This window comes from Oncorhynchus mykiss, chromosome 24, assembly GCF_013265735.2.
Source record: "Oncorhynchus mykiss isolate Arlee chromosome 24, USDA_OmykA_1.1, whole genome shotgun sequence".
NCBI lineage: Eukaryota > Metazoa > Chordata > Actinopteri > Salmoniformes > Salmonidae > Oncorhynchus > Oncorhynchus mykiss.
In genome coordinates this window covers 17,840,823-17,862,849 of record NC_048588.1, presented here as the reverse complement: position 1 = coordinate 17,862,849, position 22,027 = coordinate 17,840,823, and the positions used below count along the sequence as shown (strand labels likewise).

The following is a 22,027-nucleotide window of genomic DNA, read 5'->3' as shown; positions in this document are numbered from 1 at the left end:
ATTTGTCTAAGGTGGCTAAGGTGTAACTTCCGACTTCGACTGTAGAATTTATCGACCACAAGACGAACGTCGTCTCTCCACTATTTCATAGGGAAATTGTTCATTAATAGAGAATAGGGGGTTCTTCAATTCCCTACCCTGTTGTAACGAGGTAATTTTCATTTTGTTGTGGGTTAGCATAGCTACGATCGGACAGAGCTTTCCCTCTGCCCTGCAACCAGAAACTGTGAGCTCTTTTAAAATCTAAATTTTCCACCTGTTTGTACCGAGGTAAAGTCAGTTTCAGGTTGGATATTCGCCTGTAGTTTTCCTTACGTCCACCAACAGCAGTTAGGGACCGTCAACAAAGTGACAAATCGAATTTTTCAAATTTCCATTACTCCTAAAACTTTCATAACTGGTTGTAGCTAACCTGATGGCATAGACACACATTGCGCACACTTTGTTTTTGTCGATTTACAACTCGCGCTATTTTAAATTATTTATTTACATTTTGGAATTTCAATTGGTCATTGGTCATATGACCTACTGACTTCAAACAAGGTTCAGAATGTCCAATAACTATCCTTCTATATTGCACACCCTTTAGTTTGTCAATTTTCATCTCACAGGATTTTACATTAATTCTTCAAAATCAAATATTTCAATAGCTCCTTGGTCATGTGACCTACTGACCTCAAACAAGGTTCAGAATGTCCACTGACTATGCCTTCTTATCGCACACTCTGATGTTTGCCTACTTTCATCTCATGCTATTAGACTTAAATCTGTAAGCCTGAGACCCAGTAGGTGTGGACATTGCTGTACAGTGGACACCCACACTCAGAAGTCATTTGGAGAAAAAGAGAGTATCTGACAGAGTAGTTAACATTGATTACTATTATCTGTCTGACCCCCTTGTACCCTCAAACCCTTCCAGGACATTACAATCTCACAAAGCAGGATATTCCATGGTCCCTAGACTCCTTTCTAACAGTCCTCAAGCTTCAATAGGATAGTCGATGACAGTGTAAATGTTGAAATTCAGAGTCAATGTTATCATTTTTGGAAGTCTTATGGTCAGGCATAAAATGTTGTCTCCAGTTTCTTGCTTGCTGAGTGGACGGTAATGATGCCTTTTCAGTCTAGCTCCAGTCAGGTATCATTATGTTATAAGCACCACGCCACCCCTCTCCCATTTCATAACAGCCTATCACCTTCTACCATTTGTCTACACTCCAAGCACCATGACAGCCCTCTAGGTTTAGACGATCCATGACAACTGAGATTCCCATATCCATAGCCTTCTTAGCTTGTAGCGTGTAGGTCTAAAAACGTTTTTTGTCCTTACTATGCTGAAATATCAAAGACTAAGCTTTTTGTGTGACTCTGGTAAGTCATTTCAAGTCAAAGCCTTGTTTTCCCTGGCACATAAACATATACTACTAACTAGTTCTGTTTATTTAGACTTTGCAGCATAAAAATCTTGTTGGGAGCTGAAAAACACTTTCCCAGCGGTATGTTGATGAAGAAATCCTACAGCTCAGTGCAATGGTAAATGTTAAGTCAGCTGTTTGTTGATGAAGAAATCCTACAGCTCAGTGCAATGGTAAATGTTAAGTCAGCTGTTTGTTGATAAAGAAATCCTACAGCTCAGTGCAATGGTAAATGTTAAGTCAGCTGTGGGACATGACCACTAGAGGAGGATGCTGTTGTACTGACAGTAGAGTCATCACTGTTTCAGGACTTTTCTTTTGATGAGGGTCACAGCACTGGAGAATAACCTGGTTCTGGTCTAGATGTACCGGACTCATTTGCCTGAGGGTGGCCTCTAAAATAGTACATAAAGTTATGTTTGCTTGTACACTGGTCATCCTGATGCACTCCATGCAATACTTGCTGTTGTTTGTAATAGTTATTGTCATGTTTTTGTCCACATTTGTTTGGAAATAGTGTAACTGTCCTTTGTCATTGGCATACAGCTGCATGGTACTGTGATATATATATTTTTTTAATCCGTTATTTTACCAGGTAAGTTGACTGGGAACACGTTCTCATTTGTAGTTATAGTTCTATATAGTTACAGGGGAGAGGAGGGGGATGAATAAACCAATTGTAAACTGGGGATTATTAGGTGACCGTGATGGTGAGGGCCAGATTGGGAATTTAGCCAGGACACCGGGGTTAACACCCCTACTCTTACGATAAGTGCCATGGGATCTTTTAATGACCTCAGAGAGTCAGGACAACATTAGTTGTCATTTTGTCACTAAGCTGGTTGTTGTTAGTCTAAAGCATACTTTTACAAGTTTGTTTAATTTGCATTTGTCCCCCATCTCTTTGCCTCAAGAGTCCAGTCTGCCTTTCACAGCCCTTATCGCAAAGACAACATTATAATTAATTTACTGTCCCATTACATTTTTGGTTGAAAATGAAAAAGTATTAATGGTAATTTCTTACAAATATGGGCTCTTGTGCATGGTGGATTTTTCGTAATGTGATGATCTGTTTTTGTAATTTAATATATTGTAATAAGCAACTAGAACTAGATAGCAGGGGCTAACATGGCAGAATAACCTGGTTCTGGTCTTTTAACCCTGCTGCACCTTTACCTACCTATTGACAAATAAGCTTTTTCACATCTTTTATTGCTTATTTTAGTCCATGGTATTTAAGGCTTGACAGTAGACATGCACCACAGTTAATTTGCCCACTGGCAAATATATCCAAAACTATTGTCAGCTAGATTGTGATACTAACGTGATTTTAACGACATTGCCAGATGAGAAAACATCTTTATAAAAAATAAAATGTCTCATTAGTTAGTTTTCGTCAGTCGAAAAAACATGGGACGTATTTAAAAAAGGCCACAGAAACTCTGAATCAGATCTGTGGAATAAAGGTGGAGGGAGAGAGAGTTGTGCAGGCCTTCATTTTACATGGGTTTAAAAAAAATGTTTTTAAGCCTTGCAATAACTAGTCTGGCAGTCTGACTAAAGTGTCAGCGTACGAGGAGAGACATCCTCCTTTGTATTTATGGGAAGAAGTATTTCCTAACACTTTGGATCCTATTCTTGGATAGTGCATCAATGCAAAAAAAAAAAAAAAAAAAAACTAATTCCTGTCCATGAGTAACCTCAACCTTGGGTCTGTGGGTGTTTGGGCCAATAAGGTGCCAACTCAATTCTACCACTGACTAGTCTCTCATGCCCCTATGAATGAGGACACAGGGCAATAGTTTTTCATCTAAACCAGCCTTTTTTTACTAGAGTACACTAACCCCTAATTGGGGCTCTTTTCTTGACAAACAGTAGCAGTTTACCAGATAAGAAGTCAAGAAGATAAAAAAGTAGATTGTTGTAAGGGTGTATTACATCCTGTGCTGGTCACATTGTCATATCCATTCTGGATTCTGAGTGGGAAAATCATAGCTAAATACATTCTCTAATGTCATAGATTTGCTGGGCACTGTCATCTGTGATCTTTGTGATATGACTTTCTTTAAGCACGTACTGATGAAACTGTCACTTAATATTTTTTTCTTAAAGTCTATAAACGCTCTACATTTATTCACTCTGTGATAGGGTTGGATCCTATATGCTACTTTTATTATTGTCCTGTAAATGGTTCAGTGCCTAGAATTTAGGCTGTGTGTAGAATGGGGCATAAAGGAAATTACTAGATTATAGTGATAAGGAAAACAGCATACAGTTTTGGCCTGGGTATTCACTTGCCTATAACTAATCAGAATTCCATTATGTTTACATAAAGAAGAGAATACTTCAAAATGAGAAGATCCTGCCATGGAAAAGACGACTGGGTGGACAGGAAGTGTAGAAGAGGGGAAATAACTCACAACATGCAGCAGGACACCTTCAGCTGCGGGGTCTTTGTAATGCAGGTTTGATAGTTATATTTTCAATAATGAATGGTTAGCTGTTATGTGACAATTAGGTCAAAAACTCTATTTTATTTTTTGGTGTAGATGGCCAAGGAAGTTGCACAGAACTTCCCCAACATCCACTCCCAAATTGATAAGGAACCTTCACAAAAACACATGGAGCAACTGCGAAAAGAAATGGCTGAGGATATACTAAAAATGTCTGGTATGTAATGACATTTAATTCAAAGTAAATGTACATGTAAATTCTTTATTTTTATGTAGTTTTGTGGGACAGCCATATGTTCAGTTCATGCCTATGATTTCAGAGTTCAACAAAGCCAACAACTGCTTCATGTGTGCCACTGATAAAGAACCTGGATGTGGCCCAAAGACTGACTGGGTTAGTAACTTTATTTAACATGTTTATAATCTTTTGACAACAGTGACGGCATGCAAGACAATTTATGATATAACACAATGGATGGCTGATTCGTCATGCTGCATTGATATTTGATATTATTTATAAAGTGTTCCGCTTTGTTTTGTTTTAGGTTGAATGTTTTGCATGCGGTGGTTCCATGTGCTGTGCCTAGGAAGGAAGATAAAATAGTTCAACAGAGTAAACACAAACTGGAAGTGCAGTCTGTGTTGTTGAAAATGTATGCTATACCCCATCCACACTGAAGTGGCTCTGAAATGTACATCAACCAGGAATAAAGAGAAAGTTAACACTGTGAAATATTTCGTACTTATTTGAAGTAAAGTGTCTGTTGACATGTTGGTAAAAATTAAAGGTCTACAATTTCTGTTTCATTTGTCAATATTACATTTTTATTCATTGATTTACTGGCCACCAATACTGTGGTTACATGTTCAGTATACTGTATGTACTGAACAGCAAACCCACTGCAGCCTACCTCACTAGCTCACTCTCCATCCCTGCTTTGGACAATTATTAGCATGACTCTAGTACTTTGTCATTTTCCTTTATGGTTGATATTAACGATGAAAGGAGATATCTGTCTCTCTCCTATTGTTAAATACTGTAGAAAAATAAAAAAACAGGGAAAATAAGTACTTAGAACTACCAATTATTAAAGATAAATATTAAAGAAAAGGGTAAACACAACACTGGACTGAACCCCCTAATTGTCAAACTAACATTAATGTACAACAATATAGAAGATACATGACTAGAGGTTATGCAATATGGGTGTATATCCACAGCACGCTTCTTAGGTGTGTAATTGACATGACCAAGGAGCTATTGAAATTGAAACCTATGAAAAATGTACGTTATATCGCGTGATTTTACAGTACACAAACAAGAGTGTGTGCAATATTTTTTTTATTTATTTTTTTTTTTTTTTATTTTTTTTTACCTTTATTTAACCAGGCAAGTCAGTTAAGAACAAATTCTTATTTTCAATGACGGCCTGGGAACAGTGGGTTAACTGCCTGTTCAAGGGCAGAACGACAGATTTGTACCTTGTCAGCTCGGGGGTTTGAACTCACAACCTTCCGGTTACTAGTCCAACGCTCTAACCACTAGGCTACCCTGCCGAAGGGAAGGGAAGTCGATGACAAAGGAGCTATTAAAATTTGAAAGTTTGAAAAATGAATGTAAAAACATGTGAGATGAAAATGGACAAACTAAAGGGTGTGTAACGTGTAGGCCCACTGAGTGTACATTCTTGTTTGAGTCAAGTAGGTCACATGACCAAAGAGCTATTGAAATTTGAACGTAAAAAAAGTTTGTACTAACTAATTCAACTAGGAATACAAAATGCTCACATTTCCACATGTTTATTAGCTTTGGAAAGTGAATTAATGTCCAAATCGTGAAAATAAGACCTGTGCAATGTTGTGTGCAATTTTTCCAACATCATGACACTTATTTGGAGTCTGTTGCTCAAGTGGTTTGAAAGCTGTTGAGGTTTCAAAGCGCGAATATCTGTCAAATATCCTACTTGAAACTGTCTTTACCTCGGTCCTGTGTGTCTGTCATCTTGAGATTACGTTTCATCAACACCTTGACTTTTTCCTTAGTTGACTGATAGTTTTCATTTTCATCCTCCTTTATTCCCATTATAACAATATTATTTTTCATACTTCTGCACTTTAGATCAAGTCATTCGGGTTTCATTGTTTTATTATCATACCGTAGCCTCTCTGTAGTGTCTTTTAGGGAGTCCACGGTAGTTTTCAATATATTCTTTTCCGCTCATATTTCTTCCATTTTATTACTGTAATCCATTCCTGTTTTTAAGGCCTCAACCTCCCCCAGTAGCCCAGGAAATAGATCTAGTTTTTTAAATTGCTCGCTCATGCTTGTAAGCAATGCTCTATCTTCTGGACACAAAGTTATAAAAACGTCCCCCTACAATGTTAAATTTGATATCTTAGACGGAGGCTTCCCTCCCGTTTCGCTCCAGAACTCGAGGAAAGGTATTCTCTTGTTTCTTTTTCGAGCATATCAAAATGCTGATCAATAAACAGTTCCAGATTCTCTATATTATCCAGAATGTTTGTTTTTCGTAGTTGTCAGGTAGTTGTCAGGTAATCCTCAATTTTTGTGATTCATTCATGGGACAAGCTGTGCCTACCACGCTGCCACCTGATCACGAAACCCAAACCGCGCTTCTTAACACCTGCCCTCTTAACCCGGAAGCCAACTGCACCAATGTGTGGGTCAGCCTGCAACCGAGGTCAGCCTGCAGGCACCCCACTCGCCATAAGGAGTCCCTAGAGTGCTATGAGCCAAGTAAAGCTCCGCTGGCCAAACCGTACGAGCCTCCCTATGGGACTCGCAGTCACGACACAGCCTGGGATCGAACCTGGGTCTGTAGTGATGCCTCAAGCACTGTGCCTTAGACCGCTGTGCCATTCGGGAGGCCCCTGTCATATCTTTCATTTGAGCCTAGAGAAAGTGATAGCCAAAGTCATTCCGCTACCCAAGAATGGTAAAGCAGCCTTTACAGCAGACCTATCAGCTTGCTGCCAGCTCTTAGCAAACTGTTGGAAAAAATGGTGTTTGACCAAATACAATGCTATTTCTCTGTTAACACATTAACAACAGACTTTCAGCATGCTTATAGACAAGGGCACTCAACATCTCGACTCGAAACCTGCCTCCGCCTGCCCTGCCGGAAGCTGGGTCCGCGGTTTGTGGGGCCATTCAAAGTCCTGAGGAGACTGAACGAGGTATGCTACAGGTTACAGCTTCCCCCAGATTACCATATTAATCCCTTGTTCCATGTGTCTCTCTTCAGGCCGGTGGTGGCTGGTCCACTCCAGGAGTCTGAGGTGCGGGAGGTTCCTCCACCCCTTCTGGACACCGAGGGGGCCCCGGCGTATGCTGTTCGAGCCATCCTGGACTCAAGGTGTCTTCAGTACCTCGTGGAGTGGGAGGGGTACGGTCCGGAGGAGACATTCTGGGTGGAGGACGTCTTGGACCCTTCGTTGCTGCGGGAGTCACCGGCCTTCTAGCCATCGCCGATCCACTTTTCATTTTCCATTTGTGTTGTCTTTGTCTTACACACCTGGTTTCAGTTCCCCAATTACTTGTTCATTATTTAACCCTCTGTTCCCCCATGTTTGTCAGTTTGAGTAATTGTTTATTGTAATGCGGTCCGCATTTGTGGCCTTGTATTTATTACGACGTGTATTGTTATATTATTGAGTAAAATTGCTTTCATTACTCATATCTGCTGTCCTGCGCCTAACTCATCTCACCAGCTACACACAGACGCATTACATGACCAAAACATTTTGTATTTTCAATGTCTGTAAATGACGTCTTTTCAACTTTCATTCGGACCTGAAAATGAGCCGGATTTCAATGTCCGGAGAATATGTATTTTCAACGTCGGGAAAATACGTATTTTCAACTTTCATTCAGAACTGAACATTAACCTAATTTCAACGTTCTGAAACTATTTATTTGAAACATCTGGAAAATATGTATTTTCAATGTCCAAAAATACCTATTTTAAACATTCGGAAAATAGATCTTTTCACCTTTTAATTCAGAACCTAAAATGAACCTAACTTCATCTGGAGAAGATGTTTTTTCAACGTAATTTTGCTTGCCATACATGGGCGGCACATAAAAGAGCAATGCAACTTGACCTCTATGGTATGAGGTCATATTATGGGACGTACAGTAGCGGCCTAGTAGTTGTTGAATTTTTTTTTATAGAGATATACAGTCTATCATTGAGACGTATTGTCTGAGAAGGAGCATCAGACGTGTGCCCATTGAGCATCATCACCACCAGCTGGTTAGGGGCTGAGGGGCTCATTAGGACAACTCAGATCTCTCTCTAACTTTCACCTAATTAAACCTGATATTAGAGAGAAAATACTGAGCCCCGGCTCTCCCTGTACAGCAACGGGTTGTTGTTGCTTTTCAAAACAAACAATGATCATAAAGCACTGCAGAATGATGAATAATTAATGTTAATTTTTAATGACTTTCAAAAAAAGCTAATTACCCCACAAAGGAGTTCTAGCAAGTATTTCATCACCATTCTCATTATGAGGGACCAGCATGGAGAAAAACATATCAACAGTGAAGATAACAAAAGTCAGGCCCAGAGAGGATATGTTTTGGCTATGATTTGGTCAGTCACAGTATGATGTCTGCCTTTTGGCTACTAACAGTCAGGTACAGCAGGCTATGTTTTGGTCAGACGTTGTTTTGCCGGTAGTCTTCCCTGCTGGCTGATGGGAAGATGGATGGGAAGCCATCTAGCTGTGTATTAGAAATGATAATCAACAACATGTGCATAGTAGTTGTCACCAAACCTGGTCCCAGAGCAGCATGGTACAGACATTGTGTTAAAGCAGCCAAAGACCAAAACAACTAATCAACCCATGGTCAAAGCTACACATCCGGTCAAATCTTTTAGAACACCTACTCATTCAAGGGGTTTTCTTTACATCCTACATTGTAGAATAATAGTGAAGACATCAAAACTATGAAATAACACATATGGAATCATGTAGTAACCAAAAAAGTCTTAAACAAATGAAAATATATTTTATATTTGAGATTCTTCAAATGGCCACCCTTTGCCATGATGACAGCTTTGCACACTCTTGGCATTCTCTCAACCAGGTTCATGAGGTAGTCACCTGGAATGCATTTCAATTAACAGGTGTGCCTTGTTAAAAGTTAATTTGTGGAATTTCTTTCCTTAATGCGTTTGAGCCAATCGATCAATGGACACTAGACCAGTGGAGATTTGTCCTTTGGTCTTTAGTCCAAATTGGAGATTTTTGGTTCCAACCGCTGTGTCTTTGTGAGATGCACAGTAGGTGAACAGATGATCTCAGCATGTGTATTTCCCACCGTAAAGCAAGGGGGAGGAGGTGTTATGGTGTGGGGGTGTTTTGCTGGTGACACTGTCTGTGATTTATTCAGAATTCAAGGTACACTTAACCAGCAGGGCTACCACCGCATTCTGCAGCGACACGTCATCCCATCTGGTTTGGGCTTAATGGGACTATCATTTGTTTTTCAACAGGACAATGACCCATCTAAAATAACCCTAATTTACAAGACAGATCTTATTTGATTAATGGTGGTCGGACCCATCTACAGTGGAAGTCAGAAGTTTACATACACCTTTGCCAAATGACCCAAACATTTTTCCTGCAAAACGTAGTCTGTCTTTTTTTATGGCGGTTTTGGAGCGGTGGGTTCTTCCTTGCTGAGCGGCCTTTCAGGTTATGTCGATATAGGACTTGTTTTACTGTGGATATAAATACTTTTGTATCGTTTCCTCCAGCATCTTCACAGGGTCCTTTGCTGTTGTTCTGGGATTGATTTCCACTTTTCGCACCAAAGTACGTTCATCTCTAGGAGACTTGGTCCCATGGTGTTTATACTTGCGTACTATTGTTTGTACAGATTAATGTGGTACATTTAGGCATTTGGAAATTGCTCTCAAGGATGAACCAGACTTTTTCTGAGGTTTTGGCTGATTTCTTTAGATTTTCCCATGATGCCAAGGAAAGAGGCACTGGGTTTGAAGGTAGGCCTTGAAATACATCCACAGGTACACCTCCAATTGACTCAAATGATGTCAATCAGCCTATCAGAAGCTTCTAAATCCATGACATAATTTTCTGTATTTTTCCAAGCTGTTTAAAGGCACAGTCAACTTAGTGTATGTAAACTTCTGACCCACTGGAATTGTGATAGAGTGAATTATAAGTGAAATGATCTGTCTGTAAACAATTTTTGGAAAAAGTACTTGTGTCATGCACAAAGTAGATGTCCTAACCGACTGCCAAAACTATAGTTTGTTAACAAGAAATTTGTGGAGTGGTTGAAAAATGAGGATTAATGACTCCAACCTAATTGTATGTAAACTTCCGACTTCAACTGTAGATGCCAGGCGGACTGGTTTGTGTAAAGAACTGCAACGCTGCTGGGGTTTTCACGCCTAATTTCGACACTGTCATACAACATACAACAATTCGTCATTTTGTGAACGTATTATTTTCTTTGACAGATTTTGGGCGTAGTAAGACCTCTCGCTTTGCCTCTTCCTCTCTCTCTATAATTAGACAAATGCAGCTTCTCTTCTGTCATTACCTGTTGCCCTAAAATATTAAATAAACTATTGCTCATCAGAATAATATCATAATTCGCTAGAATTATTGCTTTAATCTAGTTGACGTCGGTAAAGTTCTCTTTCATCTCTGCTTCTCTCATGCACCGAAGACATCTAGGGGTGGAGGGGAAAATTCAATAATTTCAAATGACATCAGCATGGATTTAAGAAAATTGAAACCTGTTAAAATGACCCAACATGTTTCTGATAAGATTTCAGTATGGCTTGGATGCATATTTTATGTAGTTGAAATACTATTTGATTTTATGATGCTAATAAAGAGAGCACCTTTACAGACGTCGCTAACTGTGCACTTTCAAGATGCTGAAAAATATATATATATTTCTCCAAATGTACACATAACATAGCCACAGCACTGCTATCATGCTCTATTACCATTTCACCAAATATTTCACAAACATTAGGCTACTGTTCTGGCCCTCCCTGCTATTTATTTTCAACCCTCCATTTCGCAGCTTTTCTCTTTTTGAATTAAACTATGACATTGTCCTTTTTGCCTCAGTGGATCGACATGAACTTTCTGTCCAAGTTCCCAAAAGCATTTAACAATTGGCGTGTATTTGGCAAGATTTGCCTACCTACAGTTATGGCCTAAAGTTTAGGCTTAGGCTACGCACTAACACCAGATTAAAATAATGAAAGAAAATCCTCAATGTAGCCTATAGTAATGAATTGCAGAAGAAATATACATTTATGGATTTTTAATGCATTGTTTTCACTTTATTCAACCAGCCAGCCTCCCACCTGCCCTTCATCCGCACAATATTTCATGACCCTAAACCCACAGATATGACTGCAGGTTATGAGTAAACTCACACATCAATAGTATCTACAGTACAACTGCACTTTTTAAAAAATGTATCATTATTTTACCAGGTAAGTTGACTGAGAACACATTCTCATTTACAGCAAATGACCTGGGGAATAGTTACAGAGGAGAGGATGGGGATTATTAGGTGACCAGATTGGGAATTTAGCCAGGACACCAGGGTTAACAGCCCTACTCTTACGATAAGTGTCATGGGATCTTTAATGACCTCAGAGAGTCAGGACACCCGTTTAACATCCCATCCGAAAGACAGCACCCTACACAGAGCAGTGACCCCAATCACTGCCCTGGGGATTTGGGATATTTTTTAGACTAGAGGAAAGAGTGCCCTCCAACACCACTTCCAGCAGCATCTGGGCTCCCATCCAGGGACTGACCAGGACCAACACTGCTTAGCTTCAGAAGCAAGCCAGCAGTGGTAGGCTGGGTGATATGATGCTGCCACTTGTACTGCTACACAACAAACACTGCTAACACTCACATGTAGGCCTATTTACACATCTCAGTCAGAAATATCACTACATTTGATGAAAAATGTTTACTGTAATCTGTGTGTTACTCCTCGTGAATGCCACACATAGGCATATATCCTGAAAACATGTTGAAATGTTATAATCCTATGAGATTACTGTGCATTACAGTAATTATATGGTTGGTCTAAATATAGGAATGAGGTGTATCTCAAGGTTCATGACAACATTCCTTTGAGAAATCCTCCATAAATAAAATGTTCTATGAAGGCTTCATCCAGAGCACTCTGTCAGTAGATCTTTGCCTGGGGATTCAAGAGGAGACTGAGAGAATACCTGTTTGTACTGTGCTGCTTCAATGGCATGATTCCTTTCTAAGGCAACCTGCCATATTTAAATCTATATCCTACAACCAAGAAGAAACAAAGCATTATATTGGAAATGTGCTTCTGCTTTTTTAATTTCATCTAAGCTTTTAAATATATTTAAATATGTTATCTATTGCTCGAAAGTTAACATGATTTCATGTTTAAATGTCATCCTTTGTGACATGTTTATGAAATGCAATTACTGTACATAACTTCTTGTTATTGGCTATTTCATTGTGTGATTATGGCTGACAACGATACAACAGCTGCAGATGGTGGTAGCAGCTCCTCTCTTCAACAAGTTAATGACAGGATCATAATAGTCCAGGTGATGAATGCAATCTTCATTTACATCATCTGCCTGCTCATCTTCACCTTCTTCAAAAAGGACACCTTTCTCTCAAACACACGTTATATTTTCTTTGCTCACACACTGCTGGTTGACTGTCTGTACCTAATCATGACTAATAACTTGCTCCTCCTGACTTACTTTAGTGTCACCATGCCAGCTGCTGTGTGTGTTTTCTTCTGTGTGTTGCTTTGTGAGTTGACCTTTGTCACGCCGCTGACACTGACAGCCATGAGCCTGGAGCGATATGTGGCCATCTGCATGCCCCTGCGCCATGGAGAGCTCTCCACTGTACGCAGAGCCATTCACTGCATCCTACTCATCCACAGCATCAGTGCCATACAGCCCATCATAATTGTCTCCATCTTCTTTGCCTCAGTCCCTCTGGGCTTCTACACGCAGTATAAGCTGTGTTCAGCAGAGATGTTTATTGCACACAAGTGGCAGAGACACCTTAGATCAGTTATAGGTCAGTTCTACTTTCTGGTCATGTCCATCACCATTGTGTTAACCTATGTTAGAATAATTGCAGTGGCCAAAGAAGCTTCGGAAAATAAGAAATCTTTATCTAAATGTCGTAAAACGGTGATTCTCCACGCTATCCAGTTGTTCCTGTGTCTGATCCAGCTGTGGTGCCCGTTCATTGAGGCTGCCATCCTGCCAATTAATTTGAAATTGTACAATAATGTGAGATTCTTTGATTACATTGTTTTTATTCTGGCCCCGCGATGTCTTTGTCCACTTGTCTATGGCCTAAGGGATGAAAAGTTTTTCCTTGCAATTAAATATTATGTATTTTTTGGGGTGAATAAGAACATTTCCCCAATAATTACTGGTCATATGAAAACATAACACTTGCTTAACAGGCAAGGCCATTGGTTTGTTATTATTTATCACATGATTTTGTGGTATTGAAAAGCACTTTGGTTTTCAAAGACCACAGACAATGATATATTGTGTTAATCTTAAGGTATATTTTAATGAACGGCTGGCTATGTTACATATGTGTTTAAGCTAATTATAGTATGTGCATTGCAGCGTCTTCTAATTCAAAAAAATGTAAACGTCTCAAACAACATTAACTATGTGTGTAATTTCAAAGATGACCTGATTGAGAGAAATAAAACATTCCTTCCACCTCCCAAGCAAAGTTTCAAAAAATGTTATTCTGTAATAAGTGGCATTTGCAGTGAGTTACAGTTGTGATTAGCTCCAGGAAATGTACAGTAACTGTATCAATGACATGAACTTTGACTGTTGTGTGCCAGTAAATGCATCTAAACAGACCTGTGAAAACCTGCAAAGAGGAGATATAGAGACAGATTTGAAAAATTACAGTAACAAAGTATGAGCTGATACTCAACTCTGCTGATTCTGAAATTCACTCAACAGTTATTGTGACAAACTCTTGGGCATCTATTACTCACTGGGTCGTCTTCCCAATTCCCATCAAACTACATTAGTTCCTGAGAATGATGTCATAGGCCGTCGTGTGTTCTCCAAATAAAATTCCCAAAAGGCTGTCATATGAATCCATTCAGAAGTGGAGTAGGCTTCACAGCAAGAAATATAACAGCAAGTTGGAATAGCCTATACTTTTAAAGCCTACTGAGAATATCTATAGTTTGCACTTTCCTCATTAACCATAAATCACACTTATCCTACAATACATTCTGCATGAAAGGGACGAGAGCATGCATCTGTGTTTTAATGAGTCCCAAAGTTTCAAGTTGTATTGTCCCATGCACAAGTACAGTGAAATGCCTTTCTTGCGAGCTCTTTTCCCGACAATGCAGTCACCAATATCAATATATATTACTATAAATAAAGGAAAGTAGAACAACAACACATGAGAAATAGACATTAAGAGGAACATGAGAAAGCTAGTAAGCTATATACAGCATCAGTTCCAGAGCGGTGCCAATACCATATTTAGAATGTTCAAGTATACTGGAGTAGTAAGGGTAGATATGTACAGTGCATTTGGAAAGTATTCAGACCCCTAGACTTTTTTTCACATTTTGTTAGGTTACAGCCGTATTCTAAAATTGATTAAAATGATTTTTTCATCAATCTACACACATTACAGACATTTTTGCAGATAAAAAAATGAAATAAACTGAAATCACATTTACATACAGTACCAGTCAAAAGTTTGGACACAGCTACTCACTCAAGGGTTTTTTATTTATTTGTACTATTTTCTACAATGTAGAATAATAGTGAAGACATCAAAACTATGAAAAAACACATATGGAATGATGTAGTAAAAAGTCTTAAACAAATCAAAATATATTTTATATTTGAGATTTTCATATAGCCACCCTTTGCCTTGATGATAGCTTTGCACACTCTTGGCATTTTCTCAACAAGCTTCACCTGGAATGCTTTTCCAACGGTCTTGAAGGATTTCCCACATATAATGAGCATTTGTCTGCTTTTCCTTCACTCTCATCCCAAACCATCTCAATTGGGTTAAGGTTGGGTGATTGTGGCAGCACTCCATCACTCTCCTTCTTGTTCAAATAGCCCTTACACAGCCTGGAGATGTGTTGGTTCATACAAATGATATTCCCACTAAGCGCAAACCAGAAGGGATGGCGTATCGCTGCAGAATACTGTGGTAGTCATGCTGGTTAAGTGTACTCTTGAATTCTAAATACATCACAGACAGTGTCACCAGCAAAGCACTCCCACACCATAACACCTCCTCCTCCATGCTTCATGGTGGGAACCACACATGCGGAGATCATCCGTTCACCCACTCTGCGTCTCACAAAGACACAGAGGTTGGAACCAAAAATATCACATTTGGACTCATCAGACCAAAGGACAGATTTCCACCGGTCTAATGTCCTTTGCTCATGTTTCTTGGCCCCAGCAAGTCTCTCCTTCTTATTGGTGTCCTTTAGTAGTGGTTTCTTTGCTGCAATTCGACCATGAAGGCCTGAAATTACACAGTCTCCTCTGAACAGTTGAGGTTGAGATGTGTCTGTTACTTGAACTCTGTGAAGCATTTCTTTGGGCTGCAACCTGCTCAATTTTGAGTCTCATAGCAAAGGATCTGAATACTTATGTAAATAAGGTACTTCTGTTTTTCTAAAAAACTTGTTTCTCTTTGACATTATGGGGTAGTGTGCGTAGATTGCTGAGGAATTTATTTTAAAGTCAAGGGGTCTGAATACTTTTCGAAGGTACTGTATAGGGTTAAGGTGACTAGGCATCAGGATACATGATAAATAGAGTAGCAGCAGCATATATGATGATTGTATTTGAGTATGTGTGTGTGTAGAGTCAGTATAAATGTGTGTGTGAGTTATATATGTGTGAGCAAATTAAGTGTGTATGTGTGAGTGAGTGAGTGAGTGAGTGAGTGAGTGAGTGTGTAGAGTTCTGTAAGTGTGCATAGAGTCAGTGCAAAAATAAAAATAAAATAAAAGAGTCAGTACAGATAGTCAGTGTAGCCATTTTGTTAGCTATTTGTTAGGTACAATTTTAGCTACAATTTTCCAGGCCTACCTTTCACACCGCCTGATATAGGGGTCCTGGATGGCAGGGAGCTCGGCCAAAGTTATGTACTGTGCTGTTCGCACCACCCTATATGGCGCCATGTGATCGAGGGTGGTGCAGTTACCATAACAAGCCATACCAAGCAGTGATGCAGCCAGTAAAGACGATCTCAATTGTGGAGCTGCAGACCTTTTTGAGGATTTGAGGGCCCATGCCAAATATTTTCAACCTCCTGAGGGGGAATAGGCTCTTTTTCCCCTTCTTCACGACTGTGTGTGTGTGGACCATTTTAAGTCCTTAGTGATTTGGACACAGAGGAACTTGAATCTCTCGACCAGCTCCACTACAGCCCCATCGATTTAGATGGGGGCATGCTCGCCCGTTTCCTGTAGTCCAAATCAAATCAAAGTTTATTTGTCACTTGTGCCGAATACAACAGGTATAATACAACCGTACAGTGAAATGCTTCCTTTCAGGCTCTAACCCAATAGTGCAAAAGAGGTATTAGGTGAACAATAGTTAAGTAAAGAAATAAAAACAACAGTAAAAAGACAGTGAAAAACAGTAGCTAGGCTATATACAGTAGCGAGGCAATAAAAGTAGCGAGGCTACATACAGACACCGGTTAGTCAGGCTGATTGAGGTAGTATGTACATGTAGATGTGGTTAAAGTGGCTATGTATATATGATGAACAGAGAGTAGCAGTAGCGTAAAAGAGGGGTTGGCGGGTGGTGGGTGACGGGACACCATCAGCTCCTTGGTCTTACTAATGTTCAGGTAGAGATTGTTGTCCTGGCACCATACTGCCAGGTCACTGACCTCCCCCCTGTAGGCTGTATCATCATCGCCGGTGATCAGGCCTACCACTGACCTGTCGTCAGCAAACTTGATGATGATGTTGGAGTCGTGCGTACAGGAGGGGACTAAGCACACACCACTGTGGGGCCCCAGTGTTCAGGGTCAGCTGGCAGAGGTGATGTTGCTTACTCTCATCACGTCAGCTCGTCAGGAAGTCCAGGATCCAGTTGCAGAGGGAGATGTTCAGTCCCAGGGTCTCAAGCTTGGTGATGAGCTTGGAGGAGACTATGGCGATGAGACAAGATTGTAATTGGATCGCAATTGGATATCACTAAATTGGAGAAAAATGGGGTAACAATAAATAAATAAATAGATATGACAGAAGAAGAAATCATTAAAATAATTGGCAACAACAAATGGTTTTGTGATGAATAGTTGAGTTGGGTTTGTCTTTCTGCCCATAATTACCTTTAAGGCACAAAACATTTTTTTCCATCTATATTTATTCATAATACAGTTTCTTATTATTATTGTTGAGTGTAGTCACATCATTTATTAATAGTTTGATGTCTACGATGTGTGTAGATCAAACTATTGAGAAATTATTACAAGAATAAGACCAAAAGGGCATTTCAATTTAATTTAGCAAATTAGAAAATATCTCAAACACAAACAAGATGACTCTCCTTCCAGCCTACATGTTTAACCATTATCTCTGGCTTTTGAAAACCAGTATAATGTTCATTGTCACAATATATTTTAGTTGAGCAAAGGAATACAAGACTACAGCAGAAACACAACCTACAAATTTCAGCCTTTCACCAAATATTTCACAAACATTAGGCTACTGTTCTGGCCCTCCCTGCTATTTATTTTCAACCCTCCATTTCGCAGCTTTTCTCTTTTTGAATTAAACTATGACATTGTCCTTTTTGCCTCAGTGGATCGACATGAACTTTCTGTCCAAGTTCCCAAAAGCATTTAACAATTGGCATGTATTTGGCAAGCATAGCCTACCTACAGTTATGGCCTAAAGTTTAGGCTTAGGCTACGCACTAACACCAGATTAAAATAATGAAAGAAAATCCTCAATGTAGCCTATAGTAATGAATTGCAGAAGAAATATACATTTATGGATTTTTAATGCATTGTTTTCACTTTATTCAACCAGCCAGCCTCCCACCTGCCCTTCATCCACACAATATTTCATGACCCTAAACCCACAGATATGACTGCAGGTTATGAGTAAACTCACACATCAATAGTATCTACAGTACAACTGCACTTTTTAAAAAATGTATCCATTATTTTACCAGGTAAGTTGACTGAGAACACATTCTCATTTACAGCAAATGACCTGGGGAATAGTTACAGAGGAGAGGAGGGGGATTATTAGGTGACCAGATTGGGAATTTAGCCAGGACACCAGGGTTAACAGCCCTACTCTTACGATAAGTGTCATGGGATCTTTAATGACCTCAGAGAGTCAGGACACCCGTTTAACATCCCATCCGAAAGACAGCACCCTACACAGAGCAGTGACCCCAATCACTGCCCTGGGGATTTGGGATATTTTTTAGACTAGAGGAAAGAGTGCCCTCCAACACCACTTCCAGCAGCATCTGGGCTCCCATCCAGGGACTGACCAGGACCAACACTGCTTAGCTTCAGAAGCAAGCCAGCAGTGGTAGGCTGGGTGATATGATGCTGCCACTTGTACTGCTACACAACAAACACTGCTAACACTCACATGTAGGCCTATTTACACATCTCAGTCAGAAATATCACTACATTTGATGAAAAATGTTTACTGTAATCTGTGTGTTACTCCTCGTGAATGCCACACATAGGCATATATCCTGAAAACATGTTGAAATGTTATAATCCTATGAGATTACTGTGCATTACAGTAATTATATGGTTGGTCTAAATATAGGAATGAGGTGTATCTCAAGGTTCATGACAACATTCCTTTGAGAAATCCTCCATAAATAAAATGTTCTATGAAGGCTTCATCCAGAGCACTCTGTCAGTAGATCTTTGCCTGGGGATTCAAGAGGAGACTGAGAGAATACCTGTTTGTACTGTGCTGCTTCAATGGCATGATTCCTTTCTAAGGCAACCTGCCATATTTAAATCTATATCCTACAACCAAGAAGAAACAAAGCATTATATTGGAAATGTGCTTCTGCTTTTTTAATTTCATCTAAGCTTTTAAATATATTTAAATATGTTATCTATTGCTCGAAAGTTAACATGATTTCATGTTTAAATGTCATCCTTTGTGACATGTTTATGAAATGCAATTACTGTACATAACTTCTTGTTATTGGCTATTTCATTGTGTGATTATGGCTGACAACAATACAACAGCTGCAGATGGTGGTAGCAGCTCCTCTCTTCAACAAGTTAATGACAGGATCATAATAGTCCAGGTGATGAATGCAATCTTCATTTACATCATCTGCCTGCTCATCTTCACCTTCTTCAAAAAGGACACCTTTCTCTCAAACACACGTTATATTTTCTTTGCTCACACACTGCTGGTTGACTGTCTGTACCTAATCATGACTAATAACTTGCTCCTCCTGACTTACTTTAGTGTCACCATGCCAGCTGCTGTGTGTGTTTTCTTCTGTGTGTTGCTTTGTGAGTTGACCTTTGTCACGCCGCTGACACTGACAGCCATGAGCCTGGAGCGATATGTGGCCATCTGCATGCCCCTGCGCCATGGAGAGCTCTCCACTGTACGCAGAGCCATTCACTGCATCCTACTCATCCACAGCATCAGTGCCATACAGCCCATCATAATTGTCTCCATCTTCTTTGCCTCAGTCCCTCTGGGCTTCTACACGCAGTATAAGCTGTGTTCAGCAGAGATGTTTATTGCACACAAGTGGCAGAGACACCTTAGATCAGTTATAGGTCAGTTCTACTTTCTGGTCATGTCCATCACCATTGTGTTAACCTATGTTAGAATAATTGCAGTGGCCAAAGAAGCTTCGGAAAATAAGAAATCTTTATCTAAATGTCGTAAAACGGTGATTCTCCACGCTATCCAGTTGTTCCTGTGTCTGATCCAGCTGTGGTGCCCGTTCATTGAGGCTGCCATCCTGCCAATTAATTTGAAATTGTACAATAATGTGAGATTCTTTGATTACATTGTTTTTATTCTGGCCCCGCGATGTCTTTGTCCACTTGTCTATGGCCTAAGGGATGAAAAGTTTTTCCTTGCAATTAAATATTATGTATTTTTTGGGGTGAATAAGAACATTTCCCCAATAATTACTGGTCATATGAAAACATAACACTTGCTTAACAGGCAAGGCCATTGGTTTGTTATTATTTATCACATGATTTTGTGGTATTGAAAAGCACTTTGGTTTTCAAAGACCACAGACAATGATATATTGTGTTAATCTTAAGGTATATTTTAATGAACGGCTGGCTATGTTACATATGTGTTTAAGCTAATTATAGTATGTGCATTGCAGCGTCTTCTAATTCAAAAAAATGTAAACGTCTCAAACAACATTAACTATGTGTGTAATTTCAAAGATGACCTGATTGAGAGAAATAAAACATTCCTTCCACCTCCCAAGCAAAGTTTCAAAAAATGTTATTCTGTAATAAGTGGCATTTGCAGTGAGTTACAGTTGTGATTAGCTCCAGGAAATGTACAGTAACTGTATCAATGACATGAACTTTGACTGTTGTGTGCCAGTAAATGCATCTAAACAGACCTGTGAAAACCTGCAAAGAGGAGATATAGAGACAGATTTGAAAAATTACAGTAACAAAGTATGAGCTGATACTCAACTCTGCTGATTCTGAAATTCACTCAACAGTTATTGTGACAAACTCTTGGGCATCTATTACTCACCGGGTCGTCTTCCCAATTCCCATCAAACTACATTAGTTCCTGAGAGTTATGTCATAGGCCGTCGTGTGTTCTCCAAATAACATTCCCAAAAGGCTGTCATATGAATCCATTCAGAAGTGGAGTAGGCTTCACAGCAAGAAATATAACAGCAAGTTGGAATAGCCTATACTTTTAAAGCCTACTGAGAATATCTATAGTTTGCACTTTCCTCATTAACCATAAATCACACTTATCCTACAATACATTCTGCATGAAAGGGACGAGAGCATGCATCTGTGTTTTAATGAGTCCCAAAGTTTCAAGTTGTATTGTCCCATGCACAAGTACAGTGAAATGCCTTTCTTGCGAGCTCTTTTCCCGACAATGCAGTCATCAATATCAATATATATTACTATAAATAAAGGAAAGTAGAACAACAACACATGAGAAATAGACATTAAGAGGAACATGAGAAAGCTAGTAAGCTATATACAGCATCAGTTCCAGAGCGGTGCCAATACCATATTTAGAATGTTCAAGTATACTGGAGGAGTAAGGGTAGATATGTACAGTGCATTTGGAAAGTATTCAGACCCCTAGACTTTTTTCACATTTTGTTAGGTTACAGCCGTATTCTAAAATTGATTAAAATGATTTTTTCATCAATCTACACACATTGCAGACATTTTTGCAGATAAAAAAATGAAATAAACTGAAATCACATTTACATACAGTACCAGTCAAAAGTTTGGACACAGCTACTCACTCAAGGGTTTTTTATTTATTTGTACTATTTTCTACAATGTAGAATAATAGTGAAGACACCAAAACTATGAAAAAACACATATGGAATGATGTAGTAACAAAAAAAGTCTTAAACAAATCAAAATATATTTTATATTTGAGATTTTCATATAGCCACCCTTTGCCTTGATGATAGCTTTGCACACTCTTGGCATTTTCTCAACAAGCTTCACCTGGAATGCTTTTCCAACGGTCTTGAAGGATTTCCCACATATAATGAGCATTTGTCTGCTTTTCCTTCACTCTCATCCCAAACCATCTCAATTGGGTTAAGGTTGGGTGATTGTGGCAGCACTCCATCACTCTCCTTCTTGTTCAAATAGCCCTTACACAGCCTGGAGATGTGTTGGTTCATACAAATGATATTCCCACTAAGCGCAAACCAGAAGGGATGGCGTATCGCTGCAGAATACTGTGGTAGTCATGCTGGTTAAGTGTACTCTTGAATTCTAAATACATCACAGACAGTGTCACCAGCAAAGCACTCCCACACCATAACACCTCCTCCTCCATGCTTCATGGTGGGA

The 22,027-nt window shown here is 39.4% G+C and overlaps 3 protein-coding genes across 4 annotated transcripts; all 3 read left to right on the top strand.

The window, feature by feature from the left end:
• The first annotated feature begins 3,453 nt into the window (after positions 1-3,453).
• wu:fc27b11 lies at positions 3,454-7,560 on the top strand. 2 transcript variants are annotated; one of them, XM_036962086.1, is made up of 4 exons: positions 3,481-3,880; positions 3,965-4,085; positions 4,189-4,262; positions 4,414-4,597. In XM_036962086.1, the coding sequence occupies exons 1-4, from the start codon at positions 3,767-3,769 to the stop codon at positions 4,453-4,455; spliced, it is 351 nt and encodes a 116-aa protein (XP_036817981.1). In that variant the 5' UTR covers positions 3,481-3,766; the 3' UTR covers positions 4,456-4,597. The 2 variants fall into 2 exon arrangements, with proteins under 2 accessions (XP_036817980.1, XP_036817981.1); XM_036962085.1 differs by lacking the exons at positions 4,189-4,262; positions 4,414-4,597 and adding an exon at positions 7,135-7,560 and having other exon boundaries at positions 3,454-3,880.
• Positions 7,561-12,420: 4,860 nt separating this feature from the next.
• Positions 12,421-13,377, top strand: LOC118944000 (odorant receptor 131-2-like). Its single transcript, XM_036961082.1, has one exon. It carries the CDS (start codon positions 12,421-12,423, stop codon positions 13,375-13,377), a length of 957 nt encoding a protein of 318 aa, XP_036816977.1.
• Positions 13,378-19,185: 5,808 nt separating this feature from the next.
• On the top strand, positions 19,186-20,142 carry LOC118943999 (odorant receptor 131-2-like). Its single transcript, XM_036961081.1, has one exon. The coding sequence runs from the start codon at positions 19,186-19,188 to the stop codon at positions 20,140-20,142; it is 957 nt and encodes a 318-aa protein (XP_036816976.1).
• The last annotated feature ends 1,885 nt before the right edge of the window (positions 20,143-22,027 follow it).

Bases quoted from the DNA above. Each gene is read 5' to 3' on its own strand.
- wu:fc27b11 (XM_036962085.1), top strand. From the start codon at position 3,767: ATGAGAAGATCCTGCCATGGAAAAGACGACTGGGTGGACAGGAAGTGT. The intron at 3,881-3,964 runs GTTTGATAGTTA...TTTTTGGTGTAG, and splicing joins GCGGGGTCTTTGTAATGCAG to ATGGCCAAGGAAGTTGCACA. The intron at 4,086-7,134 runs GTATGTAATGAC...GTCTCTCTTCAG, and splicing joins GGATATACTAAAAATGTCTG to GCCGGTGGTGGCTGGTCCAC.
- LOC118944000 (XM_036961082.1), top strand. From the start codon at position 12,421: ATGGCTGACAACGATACAACAGCTGCAGATGGTGGTAGCAGCTCCTCT.
- LOC118943999 (XM_036961081.1), top strand. From the start codon at position 19,186: ATGGCTGACAACAATACAACAGCTGCAGATGGTGGTAGCAGCTCCTCT.